This window comes from Enhydra lutris, unplaced genomic scaffold (assembly GCF_002288905.1).
Source record: "Enhydra lutris kenyoni isolate GAN:26980312 unplaced genomic scaffold, ASM228890v2 scaffoldscaffold77, whole genome shotgun sequence".
NCBI classification, from domain to species: Eukaryota; Metazoa; Chordata; class Mammalia; order Carnivora; family Mustelidae; genus Enhydra; species Enhydra lutris.
The window spans coordinates 1,349,952-1,375,227 of record NW_019154161.1 but is presented as its reverse complement, the minus strand read 5'-3'; the positions used below and the strand labels follow the sequence as shown (position 1 = coordinate 1,375,227).

At 51.9% G+C, this 25,276-nt stretch overlaps 1 protein-coding gene across 1 annotated transcript; it reads right to left on the bottom strand.

Annotated features, from left to right (window-relative positions):
* Nucleotides 1–10,492: 10,492 nt before the first annotated feature.
* LOC111160701 (sialic acid binding Ig like lectin 10) lies at nt 10,493–18,121 on the bottom strand. The gene is made up of 12 exons (XM_022524010.1): nt 18,085–18,121; nt 17,622–18,005; nt 17,187–17,471; nt 16,882–16,929; nt 16,504–16,767; nt 15,411–15,458; nt 15,027–15,284; nt 14,652–14,936; nt 14,269–14,359; nt 14,127–14,172; nt 13,971–14,054; nt 10,493–11,315 (listed from the first exon to the last, which is right to left on the bottom strand). Exons 1-12 carry the CDS (start codon nt 18,119–18,121, stop codon nt 11,049–11,051), a joined length of 2,097 nt encoding a protein of 698 aa, XP_022379718.1. The 3' UTR covers nt 10,493–11,048.
* Nucleotides 18,122–25,276: the final 7,155 nt, after the last annotated feature.

The window sequence follows — 25,276 nt, the reverse complement described above, 5'->3', positions numbered from 1 at the left end:
AGAGAGCACCAGCAGGCAGAGAGGCAGGCAGAGGGAAAGGGAGAAGCAGGCTCCCGGCTGAGTAGAAAGCCCCACGCCGGGATCGATCCCACGACCCTGAGATCATGACCTGAGCTGAAGGAAGACGCTTAACCGACTGAGCGACCCAGGCGTCCCTGGAATGGGAAGATTTTTATCACAAAGCAGGGGCTTTCCTTTCCGGGCGAGTGTGATTAAGCTTCGGGTCTCATCCATCCTTTCCGTTCTATCCCGAAGAGGCAGGACTATTTTGTTCAGACGGGTCTCCAAAATGGGGGTCGAATCCCCGCTCCGCCACCGACGAGCGCGGGACCTCAGGCAAGCTGCTTTTCGAGTTCCCGCTTCGCCACTTGGCGCTTCCTGCTCGACTGCCGCAGAACGGAACTGCTTCCCGTTCTGCTCTGTTTTCTCCTACTTCTCTCGTCAGGGTCCGATCGTCAATTTACCGTAGGACCCGGCGCTTTAAGGCCCTCCGCCCGCACTAGAGAGCGGAGACGGGCTCCTGCGTCTCCAAGGGAAGGTCCTTTATGCGTCTTCCAAACTGGACAGGCACCTTCTGAACGCAACCAATCAACCCCTGAGTCGCGCGCAGCGAAACTTCCGATTCGCTGGGGAACGCAGCCGGCTCTACGTTGGAGCTCCGCCCACTCCGTGTTACGTAACGCAGCGCAAGATAGTCATCCTTGGCTCCGATTGGCGAGTGAGCTCGCGCTGCTTTCGAGTCCCCGCCCCGCTGCCGTCATATCGGCGAGCCAGGCCTCTCGCTCTTTGATTGGGTGTATTTCTGAGCGCTCACTCGCTCTCGCTCTGTGATTGGTTATGGTCTCTCCGGCCCTTCTCCGGGCCTTCTTGCTCCTGCGTCCTGCGTCGTCGGACGTCATTGTCACTGTTGTGTGGCGTCCGCAGCGTGCTGGAGTGGGGGGTTGGGGGTGGTGGTGGTGGAGATCCTCCCCAGGCCTGGAGATGCCGAGTGAAACTTGGAGGGGGGGATCCTAGCCAGGGGTCTTCTTGGCCCACGAGGGAGCCCACTGCCTCATCCCCACCCCACCTTAGGATCCCCTTCCTTTCACGTCCTCCACGGGCCTCGGGCAAAGTCCCAAGACTGGACCTTCAGGGCCTCCATTCATTCCCTTAAGTCCCCGCTTCCATCCCCTCCAGGGGACCCTGGGATGCCCTTGGGGTCCCTGCTCTCCCTTGAGCCTTACCTGCTCTTTCAACCCATCCAACTTGGGGGCCCTCGGGAGTGCAGGGTAGGCGTCAGGGCCTCTCGGTCTTGGGGGCTCCTCCCACTGCCGCCCCTACCCTTACATCCTCCCTCTCCCCCGAGTCCTCCCCCCACCTCCCTTCCTTACCCCTCTTAGAGACTCTCCCCACCTCAGGGGGCTCTGGCCTCACTGCGTTCCTCCCAGCCCAGGAGTCACCAGACTTTGACCCAAGAGTTACACCTTCTTCCTAACGAAATCCTGCAGACTGAGGAGTGGTTCCCAGCCCACAAGTTCAGGATTCCCCGGCTTGTTTATGCCTCCCCTCCCCCAACTTCTAGGCCCTTCAGAAAGGAGATGGGACCTCCCCACCCTCAGGAGTCCAGCCTCCTCTCCTTCTAGCCCCTTTCCCCTTCCCAGCCCACCATCCCTTTGGGAAGTCCTTGAGCCCTGTAAGGGGGGGGACAGCCATTCTGAAGGCCCCCACTCCTTCAGGAGATCCAGGTGTCCTTCATATCCAGGGGGAGAGGGTCTCCAGGGACATGTCTGCCTTCAGACCTGTATTTCTTCCCCTTCTTATTCCTTAGGGCCCAGCCCCTCACTACCATTCTCCCCTCCCCCAACCCCATCTTTCCAGGTGTTTTATTGACACTTCTGAAATTCAGGAGGTCATCTGTAGGACACCCTCACACTTTCATATACCCACTCCCCCAACCCGAGGGTCTTCTCTGCCAGCTCCTCTGCTGGGTTCCCTCCCTTAGACATCCCACTGTCTCCCTAGGACTTCTGTCCTCACTGCTAGCTCCCTCACACTCAGGATGCCCCAGGGTATCTTTCACATAAAGGGGGTCATTCCTGCCCTGCGAACTTCCCTCTTTCTTGAGGCCTCCCCTCTCACAGCCCTCTCCCTGCACTGTCAAGAGGTCTGTAAAATTCAGGGTCTCTCCCTTCTTTGGAATCGCCCCTTCCCCTTTGCCATACATTTGGGACAATCCTTTCCATTGTCATCTTTTTTCAGGGTTACCTGCATTCAGGGGGGGTCACCTGGGGAGTTCCCCCACATTTGGAGAACTCCCACACAGCACTCCCCAACTCAGTGACAGTCCCCTCAGCCCTCAGAGCAGAACCTTCTTGGTTCAGAGAGTGATTCTCAGGGCCTCCCTTAGCTGCAGCGGTTTCCCCTCTCCTGGGCTTCCTCTTACACTCCCAGAAGACCCAGCATCTTCCCCCCATTCTTCCAACTGTCTCCCACAGTCACTGTCCTAAGACCCCTCTTTCCTTGGTTTCCCTATCATCTCGCTCACTTTTAGCATCCCTGAGTCATCTTCAGCATCCAGGCCATCAATCCCAGGACCTCCTATACCTCCCACCTCATCAGCATAACCTCCTGCACTCTGCCCTTCCCCCCCACACCTGGGCCTGCCTGCTCTTGCCCTCACACCTCCCCTAGAATTAACCTTGGGGCACTCCCAAGGATCTTCTCCTCACACTAATCACAGATTCTCGACCTTCTCACTCCTTCCCAGCCTTGTCCAGACTCTAATTCACACTCCAGGTGTCCAGTACCTTTGTCTCATACATGGGAAGGGCTTTCCTGCCGGCTTTCGTGGGGAAGTGGAGGATCCAGGTTACTAGGCTCCCAGTCAAACATGCTTAGGTCAGCAGTCACTGCTCAGGCCTGCGTCCCACGTGGGGCCTTGGAGCTGGGAACTTTCGCCCCCATCCTGTGGTGGCCAGAGTGCTTGGCAAGAGGTTACTGGAGTGAAGGGGTCAGATTTGTGGGCTAGGTGTGAAAGGAGTCCCCCTGACGCCATGTGGCTACAAATGATTTTCAGACCACTTGAAAGTCAAGATTGGCTAGAAGCGTCTGCTAAAGTGGCAGTGGGAGTCTGGAGGCCTAAGGGTCCCAAAAGGGAGATTACATAGACATGTTCCTTTGTATTATCTCATTTAAACTTTATGAACATAATCTTTCAAAAAGTGCTTAATTTGTTTTACATTTATATTCATATTCTTTTAATACCAGTAAATGAACTCTTTCTGGTGTATAGTTCCAAATTTTGGACAAATGCATCAAATGCATAGCCATGTAACCATGACGACCATCAAGACACAGAATACTTCTCTCATCCCCCCCAAATTCTCTTGAGTTGTCCCTAAGTCATAATAATCTAAACAAAACAAAACAAACAAACAAACAAAAACAAACAACCAATATCTTCTGGAGGTCAGTTTGGTCTTACCTAAAAAAATAAAAAGGCACAGCCCCTTAGACTTGATGATACTACTGCCTGGGGGTTACCTATGCGTGGATTAGTTACCCCTCCATTCGAAAAAAAAAAGATTTATTTATTTATTTGAGGTGGAGGAGGGGCAGAGGGAGGGGGAGAGAGAATCTCAAGCAGGCTCCCCACTGAGCACAGCACCTAACTCAGGGCTTGATCCCAGGACCCTGAGATCATGACCTGAGCCAAAATCAAGGGTCAGCCACTTAACCAACTGAGCCATTCAGGCGCCCCTAATTACCCACCCCTCACACCATTTTACTGACCAATAAACAATGCTCAGAGAAGTCACTCATGTCATTTTGGCAAACATGCAACGAAACCAGCCAGGACAAACTCGTTTTGCTGCCAGAGCTTTGTCTTCTTCCGTATGCTACATTCCAGGCCAGCGACAACGATGATGTCACAGCGGGGGGAAAATAACACATTTTTTGAAAACTTGGAGGTAACTGGACTCTATTTCAAGTGCCTTTATCTAGTCCGATCTCGCAGCAGCCCTAATAGGTATTATTCTCATTTTACAGGTGAGGACACGAAGGCACAGAGAGGTTAATGTCTTGCCCAAGGTCAGAGCTGAATGTATGGCCTTTCTGAGCTATTCTGGCTACCTTCCTTCTGAGTTTTCATGTTGTCTCAGAGCCTTGAGGAAAATGAAGGGATTTTTGAGGTGACAAATTAGGTGGAAATCCACCAGTAGAGAATGAGATCTACTGAAAGCTTCTGAGAAAGAAAGTGTCGAAAGCAGGCTCAGAGAGAACAGGACAGGATACCTGTGATGTAAGATAAAAAATGGTAGTCCAAAGCTGGCATGCATTGTACAATAAAGATTTTGTCAGGCCTTTGTTCCTGGCTCCTGGGTGGGAACCTCTAAAACCCTTGCAATTTTCTGAGCCACAGAAGTGTCTGATATTTACGACGGGCCCTGAGACCACACCTAAGTTTATGGTAACAGGGCGACTCACGGTGGGACCCTAGATGGTTTGAAGGTGGGGGCTTTCCACGCTGGAAAGACCAACCATGTCCTTAGGGCTTTGGGGCTTTAGCCTTGTGATGTCAGCCTGACCCCCCTGGGAGGGAAAAGGGTCTAGGGACTAGGGACTGAGTTCAACCACATCATGCGGCAATGATTCAACTCACTGTGGCTACATTTAAAAAAAAAAAAAAACACTAAAATCTCTGGACACCAAAGCTCAGGTGAGCTTCTTGGCTAGTGACACGCATCCACGTGCTGAGAAGGCAATGCATCTTGAGGACACAGAAGCGTCACAGTTGGGACCCTCCCTGACCTCCCCCTACAAATCTCATTTGGCTGGTATGAATTTGTGTCCTTTTTTATTTTTTAAGATTTTATTTATTTATTTATTTGAGAGAAAGAGGGACAGAGAATGAGTGGGGGGAGGAGGGGCAGAGGGAGAGTAAGAAGCAGTCTCCCTGCTGAGCAGGGAGCCCGATGTGGGACTCGATCCCAGGACCCTGGGATCATGACCTGAGCCAAAGGCAGACGCTTAACCGACTGAGCCACTCAGGTACCCCACTCACCTGTAACCTTGATTATATCCTTTTATAATAAGTCAGAAAACATAAGAAAGAATTTCCCTGAGTTTTGTGAGCTATTCTAGAAAGTTATGAAACCCAACGAGAGGGTGGTGGGAACCTCCATCTATGGCCAGTCCATCAGAAGCACAGGTGGCATCTGAAGCAAGGGAGAGGGGCACCCTCGTGGGACTGAGACTGTCCCCTGTGGGATCTGATGCCACCACCAGATAGACAGTGTCAGAGTGGAGTTAAATTGTAGGACACCTACCTGGTGTCAAAAAATGGCTCAGTGTGTGGCAAACGCACACTTCTGGGGTCAGAAGTGAAACGTAGTAGCTGCATGGGAGTAAAGGAGAAACACATGGGGCAGAGAGAAGGGCCACCATTCTCACGTCAAGAAGCAAAGGAGTAACCAGAAAACCTCGCTGAAGCCACCCAAGTCCTCATAGTTTTGCCTCATGAAAAAGCCAGTCTTTGGACACCTGCCACATAGGACACAGCCAGGATTAGCCAGAGAAGCAGCTTCAGCCCACAAGAGGCCACTGCTGTGGCCAGTTGGGTCGAGAGTCACTTGTCCCCATGCCTGTCCCTCCTCCAGGCCCCCAAACTTTGGGGAACCAGGGCTTTAAGTGGGATTAGAGAAAAGGTGTGTCTGAGGTGACTGGTCTCCCTCTCTTCTCCGAGGAGGCAAGTCCCAGCTTGAACCTCCACTGGATGGAGAGGGAAGCTGAGGGGAAGGTGTAAGGAGCTGTAATAATCAGAGTTTTAATAATCAGAACTGACTGGAAAGTTAGGGTATCTGAGACACCATTAGGGACTGAGAATAAATGTTTTGACAGAGAATGATTGCGTCAGTGATCAGAAACACAGAACAGTTTATTTTTTAAGATTTTATTTATTTGACAGACAGAGATCACAAGTAGGCAGAGAGGCAGGTAGAGAGGGGGGCGGGGAGCAGGCTCCCCGCTGAGCAGAGAGCCTGATGCGGGGCTCGATCCCAGGACCTTGGCTGGAATCATGACCCGAGCCGAAGGCAGAGGCTTTAACCCATGGAGCCACCCAGGCACTCCTCATAGAATGGTTTTGTATTTATACTTCCTGGGGCCGATAGTCCCCGGTGAATTAGAGGGGGTATCTGGCAACATGGAGAATCCAGGCTGAGACTTCTGCCTTCGAGCCTGCCGTCACTCTTATTTTCGTTTACACAACTTTGCCTTTCCCCAGGGTCCCAGGTAACCGCCCCGCTCCCTCCAAGTCCCATCATTACTGCGGAAGTCAGGACCTTAGCTCACATAGTTCAAGGTTATGGCCTTGGTCAAACCTGTTGCCCTAGCAACACACCCTTTGAAATTTCCCAGGTCACAGCAACTTTGAAGGACGGCTCTCATGGCAGGATCTGGGGGTTCAGCGGGGAAACAGAAGCCCCCCCAGCATCCTCCCCACCCCAACTGTGGTACAAGGAATTCATAATGTGCAGTGCTCATCCATTCTAGGACCTGTCTGAGTCTGAATTTCACTTCTGCCATTTCCCCACGTGGCCTTAGGCAAGCCCCCTCTATAAAATGAGATGGTTGTTGGGGCGCCTGGGTGGCTCAGTGGGTTACAGCCTCTGCCTTCGGCTCAGGTCATGATCCCAGGGTCCTGGGATCGAGCCCCACATCGGGCTCTCTGCTCCGCAGGGAGCCTGCTTCCTCCTCCCTCTCTCTCTGCCTGCCTCTCTGCCTACTTGTGATCTCTGTCTGTCAAATAAATAAATAAAATCTTAAAAAAAAAAAATGAGATGGTTGCATTGGGGGATCCCATTCAGAGTTCTTTCCCTCTGTGTATACTGACTCTTAGTGGCCAACTGCCGTCCTTGCAGCTAATTTACTGTTGAAGGTTACACAGTCCCCAGCCGGCTGCAGCACTTAAGAGCATGACAGAGTGGGTGTCCCAACCATGTATATCATCAACCACCCAGGATCGACCCCATCAGGGCTCCTAGGATGACTATGGAGGAAGAACAGAGAGAACATGGAAGACAGTGAGTTCTTGTATCTTATTCTCGCCCTTGCTCTGTATCTTATTCTCCAAAGCTATTTGCATTCCTGCTGCAGACTGGAGCGCCATGCCTGATGCAACTAGGCAGGCTTTCACAAGCTGGTAAGACTTAAAATATTATAGTTGCCATTAACTAACGTGAGATCTGGGTCTCAGTAAATTCTCTCTTCTTTTGAATCAAAGAAGAATAGCTCCCCCCTACTTAAATAATCACACTTAGGGATAGTCAGATTATCATAGTCAATGTCTGGGGGATGGTTTGCAGTTTGTGAAGTACCTTCATCTCCGGTTTCTATTCAGTCATTACAACACGACTTTGAATAGGGGTATCACCGTCATTTCCATACATGGGGGAAAAGTCACTTGCCTTCACTAAGTTGGGAAGTAAGTGGTAGAATCTGGACACAGGTACAAGACCTTTGTCCTTGCCCTGCACCACAGCTGCACACCTCTTTATAAGGCACCCTCTGTCCAACCATCCACCAGGAGGCTGCTTTAGGGTCATGACCAAGAGCCTGGGCTCTAGAGTCAGACTGTCTGGGATTGAACCTTACTAATCATGTGTGTGGTATTGTGCAAGTCTGTAACCTTTTGGTGCCTCGGTTTGCTCAACTGTGAAGCAGAGTTAATAATATCTGCATAAGGGAACCCTTGGAAAATTCCAACTCAAAATCTCCCCCTCCCTTTTTTTTCTTAAAGATCTTATTTATTTGAGAGAGAGAGCATGAGCAGGGTAGGTGGGGGAGAGGGAGAAGGAGAAGCAGCCCTGTGGCTGAGCAGGGAGCCCAATGTCGGACTGGATCCCAGGACCCTGGGATCATGACCTGAGCCAAAGGCAGACGCATAACCGCCTGAGCCACCCAGGTACCCCCCCTTTCTTTCTTCTTCTTCTTGTTATTTGCTGTGTAGTGATCTTCTGAGAACCAGAGTGATTCTGTCACCAGGAGATCCTTCGTACCACAAAGCTCAGGCCATTTCATTCACAAGAGGGAAGTTTTATAAGCTGTGACTAATAAAAGGAATAAAGTTAGGAGCTGTTCTTCAGTTTTCACATCTGACCCTATGTCATAAGCATTATTACCTGCTAACTTCTTTGTAATATTTATATTAGAGAAAAGTCAAAACCTGCGTTTTAGTGGCTCGAATGAGGAGAAAAGCTATGATTGAACATGAGCCCTGTCAATCATTTCAGATATAAAGAGAGGAGAGCCTGTCACCTCATCTTGGGAGGAAGCTGTGTTCAGACTGTGTCCATGCAGCTGGTCACTTGTCGATGATTTCTTTGTTTGTTTTTTTGTTTTGTCTTCCTAAAAGTATGGTGGTGGGGATGGGAAGAAGGGGTCTTTACTCTTTAAAAAGATGAACAGAATTAGATAAGGAAATCTTGGGATACCTGGGTAGCTCTATCGCTAGGCATCTGCCTTCGGCTTGGTCATGATCCCAGGGTCCTGGGATGGTGCCCCACGTGGGGCTCTCTGGTCAGCAGGGAGCCTGCTTCTCCTTCTCCCTCTGCTGCTCTGCCTGCTTGTGTACACACACACAACACACACAACACACACACACTCTCTCTCTCTCTCTCTCTCTCTCTGTGTCAAATAAATAAGTAAAATCTTTTTTAAAAAAAAAAGTTTCTGTATTGAGTGGGATAAGCATTAAACAAAGCACGTGGGGTAAGCGTCCAATATATGTCAGTCAAGGGTACAAACATTTCCACAGAGATAGGTGTGGAATTTGAGAGGCTTTAGCTGAAGTGGGGGTTATCTCTAAACAGCCTGTTATTTTCTCCCTTGGGACACACAGGCTCAGGACCCCAGCCCAACACCTCTGCCCAGGCTTGGAAAACATATCCACCACCAGCTTCTTCCCTCCCCAAAGTTGTAGCCTTTTGAAATCATATGCCTTCCCTTCTAAACTTTCCCCTGCTCTTTAGCTCTTACCCCTGTTCACTATAAACTTGGTCAGGGATGGGCCTTTCATGCCTCAGTCCCGCCAAGTGCCCTGGATTCCCGCCTGGGGGTCCGAGTCCTTGTCACTCAAGAGCGCCCCCTTCAGGAGGGATTGCGAAGCAGCGGGGAAAGCTGGGATTAAGAGCCAGACAGCCTTTGCTGGCGGAGGTGGCACTCCTGGTTCCACAGATTTCTCCTGTGTGGCTTTAGAGAAGTTGGTTCACCTCTCTGAGTCTGACTTCTTCACAACGGGGATTCTCTTTACTGCACACCAGCTGTTACCGAAGGAGGTAATTATTTATAACTGGCTCACAGTGTGATACGTGGTAGATGCTCAAAAATGTTATTTTCTCCTTCCTTCCCCCTCCCTTTCTCTTATTATTTATTACATGGCAACTTAAACAGGGTGAGTTCCCTGAGAAAACTCTCTTTGACCTCCATACATATTTTTCTGCATTACGCATAACCTCTTCTGCTTTATCAGTAATTTTTTTTTTCAGCTCTCCCTGTCTTCCAAGTGTGTAATTTAAAACTTTTTGAGGGGGTTGAGAAGAGGAGCCTGGATGGCTCAGTGGGTTAAGTGTCAGACTCTTGGTCCCAGCTCAGGTCTCCATCTAAGGGTCATGTGTTCAAGCCCCACATCCTGCTGCAGCCTACTTAAAAAATAAATAAATAAATAAAAACAAAAATAAATTTAATGCAAAGTCCAACATCTATTCTGGGCTCCTCAGTTTTCTGCCTGATAAGTGGTAACCATGCCCCAAGAGAGCTTTCGGAGAAGCATTTAGAATTCTGATCTCTGGGGAAGGAGGAAGGGAAGGAACGTGTCTGTTCTGAGAAACAGACCCATTTTCTCTCTTCACCAGCCCGTTGATTCAGAGTACATTCTGAAGTTTGTTGTTTGTTTTTTTTTTTTTTTAAGATTTTATTTATTACTTGACAGAGAGAGACACAGCGAGAGAGGGAACACAAGCAGGGGGACTGGGAGAGGGAGAAGCAGGCCTCCTATTGAGCAGGCAGCCTATGCTGCGGGGCGTGATCCCAGGGGGATCACGACCTGAGGCAAAGGCAGATGCTTAACGACTGAGCCACCCAGGTGCCCCTGAAGTTTGTTTTTTTATTCCACTTGGAAAGCATTTCCACTCCCACGCCCCTCATGCGTTTGCTCTTCCTGGGTTGGAGAAGGCATCTTCCCCTCAACCTCCATGTGGTGTCCTGGCCCTGAGAGACCTCAATCTGGGGACTTCCTGTCTTGTCACACAGCTAGCCGTTGTGACTGCTCTTGAACTCATTCTTGGCATCTGCTTCTGTTCCTCTTCTGTAGAAATAAGGGGCTGCGATTACTCTAGATTAAGATTCCGCAAACTCTTCCTGCAAACGACGAGACAGCAAGTATCTCAGACTCAACTTTGCCTGACATAGGCTGTGGACATACATAAAAGAATGCGTGCGACTATGTTCCAATAAAACTTTATTTATGGACACTGAGATTTGAATTTCATATCATTTCCACACATCACAAAACATCTTTCCTCTTTTGATTTCCCCCAACCACTTATTTTTTAAGATTATTATTTTTTAAATTTTTATGGTTAATAATCTCTACACCCAGCTTGGGGCTCACACTTGGGACCCAGAGATCAAGAGTCACAAACTCTTCCCACTGAGCCAGCTGGGTGCCCCTCCCCCCTACTATTTAAAATGTAAAAAGCACTCCTGGCTCAAAGTTAGGCAGAGGGCCAGACTTAGCCTCTGAAGTTAGCTTGCTGACCTCACAGAGCAGTAGTTTAATCGTCTTTAAAGGCCCTCCCACCTTTGAGAAACTGTGGCAAAGCCAAGACTTTTCCTTGCCTCTCAGAATAGTGTGCTCAGGTCTGGGATGGGAGAAGCCATCCTTGGAGGACGAGAGAGAGAGAGAGAGAGAGAGAGAGAGAGAGACTGACTGGTGGCTCATTTTCCTCACCCTCTCCATTCTGCCTGACCTGGGTCCCAGCCCTGCCACACCACAGCCCAAGACAGCCTCAGTGGAACTTGACGTCTGTGTACTCTGAGTGGGTATCCTCGGGCTCCTGGGTCTCCCGTGGTCTGAGGCCTGAGAAGTGGAGGGTAGCATAATGGAGCTCCTCTTGGTTATTCTGCGATTCTGAGGCTTGAGTGAATGAGTTGGGTCCTGGACAAGTGTGGGCAACAACATGGAGCTCCTTCTGGTTCTTCTTCAATTCCAGGGAGTGAGCACTGGGAGGAGGGGCTCGGGAAGGACTGCGTTGTGCGGCTTTCCGATTCCGAGCCTGAGGGGAAAACAACCATCCTTCATTCCCTTCTCCCTTCCTTCAGTCAACAGCTGCTCGAGAGCTTACCATGTGCCAGGTACCGATTGAGGACCTGAGGATTGATTACATCTTGGGACAGGAACAAACAGTAAATAATGTCTGTGTGGAGGCCAAGAAAAACAAGGCTGTACCTACCTCGAGTCTAGCCCTGAGATAAGTATAGGCATCTTGGCAAAGCAAAAGCTGGCACCTTGCACCCCCTCTCCACCTGCTCCCCTCCCCTCGGTAGTATGTGTGACATCCCTCAGCCACCCCTGGCTGCCCTAAAAGAAAAACAAAGAGTTAACTTGCAGAGATCACAATCCTGCAAGACAGGAGTCTCCCTCGGTTTACAAATGTCCTAGTGATTTACAACAAAGAAGCTATCTTCTCAATAGCCCAATTTCAAGAGACAATTAACTCAGTTCCTTAAGCCCTAATGTCGCCCTCCCCACCATAAAACTGAAGGAGGCTGAGGCAGAAGGAAATGTAAATAAAGTTAAATTTCTTCTAAACCTAAATCTCACTAACAAGGACACTTGATAGGAGAAATGTGAAACTTTATCTCTAAATCTCCAAGATAGTGTCAGCGATCATTCCCAAGCATATGACCCACTGATATACATCTAAAGGGTCTCACAAGAAGATTTTTATTATTGGTAATGAATAACCTTTTCCCCAGACAACAGCTAGCCCCTCAAGGTCCTGGAGACCTCGCTTCCAAAATTCCTTAGAGACTTACATCATCCATAACCCCCTTTGTCCTCACCCACCGCCGAGTCCACCCCACTCTGCCTTTAAAGACTCTGACTGTAATCTGGTTCAGGGTCCAAGTCCCTACTCCGCTGTGTCGGGTATACTTGGGCCCAAGCTTAAGCTTGCTGAATAAACCCTCGTGTGATTGCATCGGTGCTTGGCTCCTTGGTGGTCTCTCAGACGTGAAAACTCGGGCATAACAGTCTGTGGCTTAAGCCACCCTCTCTGTGGTTCTTTGCTGTGGCAGCCTGAGCAAACAAACACAGGCAGATTCCTGTGGCCGCCACCACAATCAAGACGAGAACTGTCCCATTGCCGCAAAGCTCCTCCCTTGCTATTCCTTTATGGTCCTCATCAGCCTCCTGTCCCCAGCCCGGGCAACTATGAATCCGTCCTCCATATCTACAATTTCACCATTTTCGGGGTGTTATAAATATGGAGTCATGCACATATGACCATTTGAGGTTGGCTTTTTTTTGGTCTTTAAGGTTTTTCAACCAGTAGCTTCTTTTAATTGCTTGTTCCATCCTTTTTTTATAATTTTAGATTTTTTTTACTTGACAGAGAGAGAGAGCACAAGTAGGCAGAGAGGGAGAGAGGGAAAATCAGGTTCCCCACTGAGTAAGGAGCCTGACACAGGGCTTGCTCCCAGGACCCTGAGGTCATGCCCTGAGCCGAAGGCAGATGCTTAACGGTCTGAGCCACCCAGGCGCCCCTCATTTGTTCCTTTTGATTGCTGAGTAGTACCCCATGGGGGTAGATGTACCTGTTTGGGCTTGTAAAGGGTAGCATGCAGGAGAAAGAGAGCCAGGCGGTGAGAGAGGAAGCAGGGGGCATGCACAGGAAATGGGGTGGTGCATGGTCTGGTGTGGGGTAGGAGAAGTGGTTTGGGTATATTTTGAAGGGGATTTGCTGATGGGTTCATTGTAGCGTGGTAGAGAAGAGAGGAGCAAAAGATGACTTCCAGGATTTCAGCTTAGGCAGCAGGGCGGATGTGGTGCTGAGACGGGTGCAAAGATAGGCCGGGGCGGGGGGGGGGGGGGGAAGCCTACAGGGGGGAGTTAGTTTTAAGTTCTGTCTCAGGCAGGCTCAGTCCAAGATGCCTGTTAGACATCCAAACAGAGGTACTGCCTCAACAGTCGGCTGTCAGCCTCAAGGTCAGGGCTGAGTTTGAGAGATGTAATTTTTGGAGTCATCGGTGTATAAATGTTCTCTCCTGAAACTATCCAGCATCTGTAGAACACTTGCTAGGTGCCAAGTACTATTCTAAGTGCTTTACAGGTACAGTGAGCATGGTGAACCCTTAGAACAATCCTAGGTGGAAGAAAAAAAGAAAAGAAAGAGCATGATCCTAGGTAATAAGGATTACTATTTTCCCCCATTTTATAGGTAAAGAAACTAAGGCACAGGGAAATTAAGAGATTTGTCCATAAAAAAAAAAAAGAGAGAGAGATTTGTCCATGAACGCACGATGATAATACCAGGACTGAACCCAGACCAGCTGACTTCAGAGCCCTGCTCTTAATCACTAAATACACTGCCTCTCGATGATATTAATAATGATCACATCATTAGTTATAATCAGTAACATCATCAGAGTGGTAGTCATGGCACGGCCGCTCCATTTTAAGCAAGTGCATGTGTTCTAATCCTTGAACCGACTCCCAGAAGGAAGCAGAGGGAGAAATGGAGGCTCTGAGGGAGCGACCGATCTGGTCAAGGTCTCACAGAGAGTAGGTGCCAGAATCAGGACTTGAAGCCAACACCTGCTCCTTTTCCGCCTTGACATCCCTCTGGGGAAACGGTGGGACAGGACAGGAGAGGGGCTGGAGGAGAAGTCTGAGCCGAGAAAGCACAGGCAGCCCAAGAGCCACTTACCAGGGGGCCAGGGTTAGGGAACACATTGATATAGTCCAGGATTGTGCTTCTCTGTGCAGGCCTGGGTCTCGGCGGCATCCCCGCCTGGGCCGGAGTCCCCACCTGGGCCAGAGTCCCCGTCTGGGCCTGAGTCCCCACCTGGGCCGGAGTTCCCGCCTGGGCCGGAGTCCCGGCCTGGGTCTGATTCTTCCTCAGAGTCTTCCTGCTGGGGAAACAACCAGCATGTTCCCCTTGGAACCAAACCAGCCCCAGCCCCACACACCAGCCCCACACACCATCATTCTGGCTCCTCACTCACATGACCAGGAGGAGGCAGAGGAAAAGAAAGGTCATGACGCCAGTTCCCAGAAATGTTCCATAGGAGAATGCTTGTGAGACGAGACCCTTATCTGCACAAGGAAACCGTCGGCTGTCTCTTAGCCTCTCCCATTAACCTGGAGCCTCACGCCCACCTGCCACAGGGCGCTCAGGCTTTCAGCTCCCTTCCCAGACTTTTTATCTGAAACCCCTTCTGTCCAAGTTTTGGAAACCCTGGGGCACCCCAGGCCCAGGTGATAGGACTTCCAGTTTTGATTTCCCTCTGCATCCCTGGCCACAGGGGCTGAATGCCCTTTCCCAGCTCCTGCTCCAACCACAGAACCCTGGCCCCTGCCCCATTCAGCATCCAGTTGGCGTCCGGACCTGGGAGCAGCAGGACAGCGGCGCTCTGCTTCCCGTGCACGTTCCAGGCCTCACAGGTGACTCTGAGGCCAGAGCCCAGCGGCCCACTGAGGCTCAGGGAGCTGTTGGCCCAGGGCCCCGCAGAGCTGGAGGTGACGGTCCAGGAGGCATTGCTCTGGTTCCCTTCCAGCAGCTCCTCCCCCAGCCTCCAGCGCAGGATGGGCACCGGCTGGGCTCGGGAGGAGCAGTTACAGCGCAGCCCCTCGCCCTCCCAGGAGCAGGAGGGGCTGAGCAGCCACGGGGGGCCTGCGGGAGAAAGGGGAAGGGTCAGCGGGTCAGCGGTGCCGCTACTCCCCAGGCCCCGGGCAGCCTGCCCCCAGGGGTCCCCACACTCACAGACCACAGAGAGATGCAGGGAGACGTGCTGGGAGCCCAGTGTGTTCTGAGCTTGGCAGGTGAGGTCTCCTTCATGCTCCATTTGTATCTGAGGGAGCTCCAGGATCCCAGGGTCTGCGGGCTGGGAGGGGCTCAGAGTCTGTCCCCCCAGGACCCAGCTCAGCTGGGCTGGGGGGTTGCTGTGTGTGACACAGAGCAGACGCAAGCTTTGACCCTCCAGGACTGGGAGGGATGTGCCATTCCCAAGGTTTTCCAGGACTAGGAGAGGAAAGAGGACAGATGCTCAGCTGAGGGCACAGGGTCCCTTTGGGGCGCCAACATTCCAGACACTGAGGCCCCCAGCGTGGCTCCATGAGGCCATGGTTTCTCTGGTCCCCTGCCTACCTGTTCTATTTGCATACAGGGTCGTCACTCTCAGGTTCTCTGGGGCGTCTGAAACAGAGACAGGGTTCTGGCTTTAGACAAGGGGCTGCCCTTTGGGCAGAGAACCTTCCTTGGAGACCAAGATGGCAGGACGGGGTTGGGGGGGTGGGGGCGGGGGAGGCGCCGATTGAGTCACCAGCTGACCGATTCTCCTCTGAGTGGCGCAAGGGAATAGATAGGTAAAGGAGGGCTGGCGTCTGTGATTTGTGATTTATAATAAGAAATATCTGTTTGGTCTCTGTCTGGTTCCTGGTGCAGAGCTCCTAAAACCCTTGGAATTTCCTACGTGATGAGAGTCATAAAGGTGTCTTGATATTAATAACAAACCCCTTTCCACCACACCTGGGTTTATGCAAATGAGGCGATTTTTGGAAGGCACCTCCGTTCCACCCCACCCCTGACTTCCAGGGAGGGGAGAGAGGCCGGAGGTGGAGCCAGTCAGCAATGGCCAGTCATTTGCTCAATCCTGCCTTTTTGAAACCTCCATAAAAACCCAAAAGAACAGGCTTCGGAGGGTTTCCAGGTGGGTGAGTGCGTGGAGGTGGCAGGATCAGGGCGCACCTGGAGAGCGGCCCTCGCCCCATGCCTGCCCACCCCCCCCCCACCCGCATCTCTTCCACCGGCTGTTCCTGTTCTATCTGCTTGTGGTAGCCTGAGACCGTCAGTAAAATGCTCCCGAGTTCTGTGAGCTACTTTATCACATTAATTAAATCTGAGGAGGGGGTCACGGGAAACTCCGATCTATAGACGGTTGGTCAGCCTGGGCTTGAGGCTGGCCTCTAAAGTGGCGGGGGGTGGGGGGGGTGGGGGTGGTCTTGTGGGACTGATCCCCCCCCCACTGCGGAATCTGACTCTGCCTCCAGACAGAGTGTGGTGGAGCTGAACCCCTAGAACGCCTAGCTGGCATCAGAGGACTGCCTGGTGTGCAGGGGGAGCCCACATCAGAGATGGAATTGGAATCGTCAGCCCCAAAAGGCCTGGGACCCTGCCCCCAGCCCCGGCCTCCTCATCCCTCTCCCTTTCTGGAAACCAGGGCCCGGCAGGTCGCACTCACACTGCACAGAGAGGTCCACGGTGCGGCTCTGAGAGCCAAGCCTGTTCTCCGCTCGGCAGGTGTAGCCACCGGAATCCCCAGGCTTTACCGCCAGCAGCACCAGCTCCAGGGTTCCAGAGCCCCCGGGGTGGGACCTAGAGAGGACCCGGTCCTCCAGGGCCCAGCTCAGCGTGGCGGGGGGCTGGCCGTCAGCAGCACAGAGCAGTCGCAGGAACTGGCCTTTCTCGGCCTCCAGATGTGGGCTGTTGCCCTGGGGCTCCAGGGCTGGAAAGAGCAGGAGAAAGGCTGCGGGGGGACGACGTCTCCCTCGCCCTCCTGACACCAGCCTGTCCTGCCAGGACTAGCCCCCGCCCTGCCCCAGGCCCTCTGTACCTGTACCTGACGTGTTGACTCGGGAAACGCTGATAACCAGGTCTTTGGGAGCATCTGCAACAAGATTGAGAGCTGACTCTGGGGAGGAAGGAGGGGTTCCTTACAGTCTGAGAGAACACCCGCGGGGCGGAGGCGGGGAGAAAGTGGGGCTACCCTTGGGACACAAGTGACAAACATGGGCTGAGGCAGTGTGCTGGGCTCCTCACTGGCCTCTCTGGGCTGCCCCTCCCCCACCACCAGCTGCTGCTTCTCTCCACCTACACAACCTCCGTGCCCATCAGCACGCTCCAGTGCCCCGCCACCAGACTCACAGGCGACATTAAGTCTGGTGGTTCTCTCTGTGCTCACACCCTTCCTGGAGAAGTCCACGCGGCAGGTGAGGTGGGTGCCGTGGTCCTGGGGTCTCGGAGTGAGAGTAAGCACTGAAAAGTAGGAGGACCTGGGTCTGGGCCCTGGGGCGGAGACGGCGGCCCCCAGCCAGGAGAAAGTAGGGGCTGGACATTCCTCAAAGTTCCAGTTAAACACACAGATGACTGTCACCGGACGTCCTGGCTCCAGGATCTCTGGGACGTAGACATCTGGCTTCTGGGTGAGGGCTGGGACACAGAGAGGGCACATGGGAGCCCCGGAAGGGGTGTTGCAGGGGGCGAGCCCTGGTCTGTTCCCCACAGTACCCCCTTCCCACTGGGGAGGAGGTGGGGGATGGCAGGGAGGAGGAGAGGCCCCACCCCCGGTCAGTTCCGCACCTGTCACTTGCAGAAAGAACTGGTTTCTCACAAAATTGTATTGCACGTGATGGCCTCTCTCCACCCGAAAGAAGTACAATCCCGAGTCTTCCATCTGGGCCTCTCTGATCAGCAGGGAACAGCTCCAGTTCTGGGGATTGCCAATGAGCTGGAATCGGTCCTGGGGCACGGTCTGCACTGCTCGATTCGGGTTGTTTGTGGCCACTGGCCTCCCGATGCTCGAGTCTGTCCCGGTGAGGAACCAGTAGCCAAGAGCGGGGGTGTCCTCCGTCCAGCCAATCGGGGGGTAGGAGAGAGTGCAGGGCACACGCACACACAGGCCCTCCTGCACCGTCACGACCTTCTGTACTTGCAGTGAGAATCCCTGGAACTGAGCCAGAGACCCTGTGGGAGACAGAGGTTCAAGCTCCAGCCCCCGGCCCGGGCCCCCACCCAGGCCCCTTCTGGCCCTTGGCCCACTCACCGCCCAACAGCAGGGCCAAGAGCAGCAGTGGGAGCATCTCTGCACAAGGAGGCGCTTGGGCCGGCCCCCAGACGCTGGGACAGGCAATGGGCAGGGCAGAAGGGGAAGAACCCGGCAGAGGAAGCTGAGCCCCATGCGCCTGATGCTGGGCCCCACATGACACTCCCCGTCCTTGCCACTCCCCACCCGAGCTCATCCACTGGGACCCAGGTCTTCCCTGGGGTGCCCGCCCGGTGCACAGGACTGCAGAGCTAGTCCTTCCGGCAGTCACCTCCCCAGGGAGGGAGTGGAAGGCGTGTAAGGCCGTGGGGCCGGGGCCAGTGGAGGGTAGGGGCTCTCCCCCTGCGCCCTGGGTCACTGGGGAAGCAGAAGTGAAAGTACACGGTGAGCCCTTCTTCACCCTGGGGATGGTGGTCAGTGCAGAGGTGGCTTTTGGGGGGATGGGGGAAAGGCTGGTCTAGAAATTCAGAATGTCCAGCCTAAGTCTTTTTTTTTTTTTTTAATTTTTAAAAAGATTTTATTTGAGAGACAGCAGGAGAGAGAAAGAGAGGATAATCAGAGGAGAAGGGCAGGGGGCGGGGGGGACAAGAAGACACCGCTGAGCAGAGAGCCTGACCCGGGCTGGATCCCAGGACCCAGAGATCATGACCTGAGCCAAAGGCAGACACTTAACCAACGGAGCACCCAAGCATCCCTAAAGTTCACTGTCAATTAAACAACAAATAATTTTGTTTTGATGTAAGTATGCCCCAAATATTGCAATGGGACACTCCTGTATTAAAATGATTTGTTGTGGGGCCCCTGGGAGGCTCCATCGGTCAAGCATCTAACTCTTGGTTTCAGCTCAGATCATGACCCCTGGGCCCTGGGATCAAGCCCTGAGGCAGACTCCTCACTAAGCAGGGAGCCTGCTTTCCCTCTCCCTGCACCACCCCTTCCCCCCGAGCCTGCACACACACACCCTCTCTCTCAAATAAATAAATAAATCTATAAAAAATAAAATTATTTGTTGTTCATACCTGAAATTCAAATTTAACTAGACGCCTTGTGTTTGTAGTTGCTAAATTTGGTAACCCTAGGCCAGTCTTAGTTCCATCCCTTCCTCCCTGATTGGTGGGCTCACCGATCCCCTGGTCTGCCAGAAGCTCCCACCCCCAAGACCTTAGTCTACTTCTACAGCTCTTCTTCTTTTGCCCTAAGATTGGATGCATTTACTTGTGTTTGTTTTTTTTTTTTTTTTTAATTTATTTCAGAGAGAGAGAAAGCTCGGAAGCAGGGGGAGAGGGGGCTCGACCGCAGGACCCTGGAATCATGACCTGAGCCGAAGGCAGATGCTTAACCAACAGAGCCACCCAGGAGTCCCTGGATGCCCTTACTTGTAATACTTGTGATAAGAACACCTGCACCCATAGGTAAGGGGGATGGGACTGAGTGGAAAAGCTCCCAGATGTTGTCCCCCTCACCCAGCCCTTCTCCTTGAAATGACCCCGGTCACATAGAGACACGTGTTGGTCCACTGAACCTCTGAGCCTGGGGACCTAGTGCGTGGCAGGTGCCATGGTACACTCCGGAGACACAGGCAAATCAGACACGCTGTCTGACCTGAGGGGACCCAGTTTGGTAAATGAAGCTTCTGAGAAACAGAAAAGCACTGAAGTACTCATAACTCCTCCCACTGCCGACCCCCTCCCCCACACTTGCCCCAAAGCCCATGCCAGGAGAGACAGTGATGAGGAAGGCATGGTCACTTCTTCCTGGAAAGCCAGGAGAGGTCTCCTGGGGGAAGGTGACCTGTGGCTGCCTCTGTCCTTGCTCTCATGTCTACTGTGTTCATGTGCTTGGGCTGCCATAACAAAGCACCACAGGCTGAAGGGCTTAAACAACAGGAGAAATTTTCCCCACCGCTCTGGAGGCTGGCAGTCTAAGATCAAGGTGTCAACAGGGTTGATGTCTTCCCAGGCCTCTGTCCTTGGGGGTGTACACGCCATCTTCTCAGTGTGTCCTCACATGGTCGTCCCTCTGTGTGTGCTGATCTCTCTTTCTTTCTCTCTTTCTTCCTTTCTTCTCTTCCTTCTTTCTAGTAGGCTCCACACCTAGCATGGAGCCCAAAGCAGGGCTTGGACTTATGACCCTGAAATCAAGACCTGAGCTGAGATCAAGAGTTTGACGCTTCACCAAATGAGCCACCTGGGTGCCCCCAATGTCTTCTTAGGAGAATGCCAGTCCTACTTGATTTGAGTTTGCTCTATGACCTCATTTTAACTGAATTACCCTTTTAAAGGCCCTGTCTTCAAATACAGTCACATTGGTCAGTACTGGGGTTAGGATTCAACATGTGAATGGGGCAAGGCGGGGGACACAATTCAGTAGCTAATATGCACCTTCTGCACTCTGATCCTGGTCCCCACTGCCCAACCTGGGCTTTATCAGGGGACAGCCCTCATCCCTTCTCCCAGGAAGCCTCCTGTCTGGGGACTTCACAATGTGAAGCTCATAAAAGGCCTCCCACAGGGAAGAAGGACAGGGAGGGAGGGATGCCTGGGTCCTAAAAAGACCCTCTCTTACTTAGCTTGCCCTGATCGTGCTACTGACAATTCCTTGATTTTCCTATTGTACTTAGCTGTGGAAGATGATAACATTGGGGGACACCTGGGTGGCTCAGTTGGTTAAGTGTCTGCCTTCAACTCAGGTTATGATCCCGGGGTCCTGGGATCGAGTCCAGCAGCAAGCTCCGTGCTCAGAGCAGAGTCTGCTTCTCCCTCTACCTGATGCTTCCCCTGCTTGTGCACTCTCTCTCTCTCTCTGACAAATAAATATAATCTTAAAAAAAAAAGTTGATAACGTTGGAGGGAAGAGGTTCAAATCCATGGGATATCCCTGTGCACTTCCTGGCAACCTCCCGTGACTCAATAGTTTCTTCACGATGAAGTTCAAAGCAAACCAAAATAGATCATCACAAAATGCAACAACAACAACGAACAGGCTGATGACTATAAATTGTATCTCAGCCCTGACCCTTTCCTGTCCATCAGATTCCTACTCAGGAATCTACAATGTGTGTCTCAAGCTTCACGTGCTTCATGCCACAATATTTCTCACCGCAACCTGCTTTTCAGCTGTCTAAATATTACCATGTGACACCAAGTCCTGACCACTTCCTGGATCTCCATACACCACCACCCACAAGACCCATTAGTTCAGCTTCTTGAGTATTAACAAGGTCTATCCACTTATCCCCATCCCCACTACCATTCCTTACCCTGGTCCAAGATGTCAATCTTAGCACTCTTGACATTGTGAGTCAGATCGTTCTGGGGGAGGGCGGGTACAGGGCAGGATGTCCAGCAGCAGCCCTGGCCTCACTCCTCAGATGCTAGTAGCAGCCGTCCACTCCAGCTGGGACAAATGAAAATGCTCCCAGACATTGCCACCTGTCCCCTGGATGGCAAAATCACCCTCGATGGAGAATGGCTGCCCAGATCCGAGCCACAGCCCTCACTACCTGTTACGACGGCAGTGATCAGTTGTCCTCCCTGCTTCTACTCTGCTCCCTTCTTGGTGGCTTCTCGACACAGCAGCCAGAGAGAGCATGAGCAGGGGGAGTCGCAGGCACAGGGAGAGAGAGAAGCAGGCTCCCCGCTGAGTAGAGAGCCTGACACGGGGCTAAATCCCAGGGCCCTGGGGTCATGACCTGAGCCAAAGGCAGACGCTTAACCGACTGAGCCACCCAGGTACCCCCAGAGTTATTTTTCAAATAGAAATCAAACCAAGTCCCACTCTTACTTAAACATTTCAGTGGTATCTGGTTATCTTTGGGAGGAAATCTCAACTCCTCACAGTATCTCTCCCCACCTCCATGACCTTCCCAAACTCACTTTGAACCCTCTTCTGCTTTGTTTCTAACATTCTAACAGTAATCACCCCCTCCCACTGCTCAGTTCTCACCTGCACCAAGTTTACTCCCACCTCTGGGGATGATACTTGGGGTTGTGGCTGCCCCTCCCACTGTTTGGAGCTCAAATTCGTCCACAACAATTCCCCGGCCCCTTCCTGGGCCCCCTCAGAATTTCCCACCCTTCCTCAGTGTGACCAGATCACCTCTGCTCCTCCCCCAGTCCTGCCCAGACAAGAGCCAGGCTGCTACCTGAGGCCAGGAGAATCTTTTTTGGTTATCCTCGCATCTGTCCTCTCTGCCCAAGAATGTTCAGATTTTCTCTGAACATATTCCTTTAAGACAAACAAACACCCAGCTCCACAGGCCTCCCCTCTCCTCTCATTAATAAATGTTGAACACCTGCTCCTTCTTCCGCTGATGTCACAACAGGGGGCAAAGGTATATGTTGAGGAAGTGAGATGGAGATGGGGAAGCATGGAGCGGGAGAGGGTGGGGGGGGGAGGTAGTTAATTCAGGATGCCCCCTCGGAAGGGTGCAGGGGTGTGGGCCTGAGGACTAGAGTGATGTGTTGTAGGGATGTAGGGAAGGATCCTGGTGGAGGGTGAAGAGCCCAGGTTTGTCTGTAGTTGAGACCCTGAGGGTGCTGAGGAGCCTTTATTAGGGGCAGGGGGCATCTTATCCTTCCCCGCTACACACACACACACACACACACACACACACACACACACATCCTCTTCCTGTCATCTGGCCCCGTAGGACCTGTCCCAGGTGCCTCGCTGCCTCTGCTGCAGTTCAGCACGCAGCCTCCAGGGGGCGCTCCATTTCCCCCCGCAGCACGGACCCCTGTGGAAACCCCAGGCACCAACCAGGGTCTGTGTGGGTGGTGGTCCTGGAGAACCGCCGCTCTCTCCGGGGACTCTTTCCCTGATGCTGAACACTTCCTGCAAACGTGGCTCTTCCCAAAAGGTTGCATTCGTTCTCGCTGCAGCTACAAATTATGACTGTGCTCCTTCCACGGCACCTCAATAAACCGAGTCTCTGCCAGGGGGAGCCTATGAAAGAAGTCACTGTGTCCGCCCTCCTTCCCTGACTGCAAATCCACCCTCCCCAGATTTAAAACACTTGGGTACCTCCCGGTGCTCACACATCATTCTCAAATGGGGTCCCACCGAGGCACACTCATAAAGTGATGGCCGGGGAAGAAAATGTGATCCTGTGGAGGGTTCGTCTGGGCTGCTATAACAGGGATCTCACCGGGTGGGTGGGTTAAGCAACAAACACTCACTTCTCATAGTCCCGGAGACTGGAAGTCCCAAGATCAAGGAGCTGGCAGATTCCGTGTCTGGGGACAGCCCACTTCCCGGTTCGCAGAGGGCCATTCCTGGACCGCCATGCCCTCCCGTGGTGGGAGGGCCAAGGGAGTCTCTGGGGCCTCTTTTACAGGGTCACTGGTCCCATTCATGGGACCTCCTGCGACCTTCACGTGTGTGGGGGATGGGTTTCAGCATACAGATTTTGGGGGGGACACAGTCTATAGCAGTGGAGTTATCAGGTCCCATCTTTTGCATCGTCTCCGTTGGGGTTGTGTTCTCAGTTGGGCCTTCACCTTTTTCTCTTCAAGCCAAGATAGCTTATTAAGAAGCAAGAAGGTGAGAAAAACACTACTATAGGATAAATTGGAATTTGTTAATTTCTAGTAAAGGAAAAATTTCACGAGTTCAGAACTTTATTATCAGATGCAATTGCTATTGACTAGCACGTGTTTTGACAGTGTGAAGTATCTAATTTTCCAAAGTGAAATGCCAGCTCTTTACGTGAAGACCCAGGGCTGTCCCTGATCTGATCCCTGTTTACTTCTCTAGTTTTCCTATCTTTTTACTCCATTACTTTAAGTTTTTCCCCCCTTTGATAAAGAGTAAAGCAGCCCCTGCTGGCATTCACATCCAGGCCCTGGTGTCCTCCTATTAGATACAAATGATTTCACAGGATTTCACATCAGACACACCCACCCTGTGACCGCAGTGGAACAAGGTAAGGACAAGATTACTCCATAGTCATACCTTAACACAGACACAAACAAGAACATTGTTTAAGCCACAAAATGACCACATAGCCCCCTCTCCCCAACCCCCAATCCAGGGTAATGTAAATGACTGTGGAATATTTACCAACTACAGCTTTAGCCTTTGCTATGGACCGAATGTTGTAACCCTCCCAACACTCATATTCTGGAGCGCAAATCCCCACTGCAGTGGTATTTTGAGATGGGATCTTTGGGGGGTGATTTGGTTGTGAGGATAGTTTGCTGAATGAGATTTGTGCTCTCACGAAAGAGACCCCAGAGAACACTCTTGCTCCTTCTGCCATGTGAGGACCCAGTGAGAAGCCCCTCATGAATCGGGACACATGCTCTCACCAAATACCAGATATGTCCATGCCCTGATCTTGGATTTCTCAGCCTTCAGAACTGTGAGAAATAAATTTCTGTAGCACTTTATTATAGCAGCCTGAACTGACTATGACAGATCCCACGGGAGCTCAGAGACATCACTTGGTGAGCTGGCATATATTCATCTAACTACCCTTATCAAGATATTGAATATTTCCGGGGCACCTTGGTGGCTCAGTGGGTTAAAGCCTCTGCCTTCAGCTCAGGTCATGATCCCAGGGTCCTGGGATCAAGCCCAGCATCAGGCTCTCTCTTCTCCCCCTCCCCTCTCTCTGCCTGACTCTCTGCCTACTTGTGATCTCTGTCTGTCAAATAAATAATTACAATCTTAAAAAAAAGATATTGAATATTTCCATCATCCTAGAAAATACTATCCATCATGCTCTTTCCTATCAATGCCAGTGTTCAGAGTTAGAATCTCTGCCCTGTGGATAAGCAGCAGCTCGAAGAAGAAAGCCCCTAACTTCTCAGCTGTGTTCACCTGGAATTAGCCTCTTCAATATAGCTGGCAAGGAATGGGAGGTGCTGGCAGCCTGCCCTTTCCTGGGAGGAGATGGAGCCTTGTGTCCTTGCTTTACCCACGTGCAGTGGAGTTTCCACCATCTTGAACTAGAATAGGGATGGAAGTAGAACCAGCAACATTATTCTTAAAAGCCAAAACTGGGAGGGGTGCCTGGGTGGCTCAGTGAGTTAAAGCCTCTGCCTTTGGCTTGGGTCATGATCCCAGGGTCCTGGGATCAAGCCCCACATTGGGCTCTCTGCTCAGCAGGGAGCCTGCTTCCTCCTCTCTCTCTCTGCCTGCCTCTCTGCCTACTTGTGATCTCTCTCTGTCAAATAAATAAGTAAAA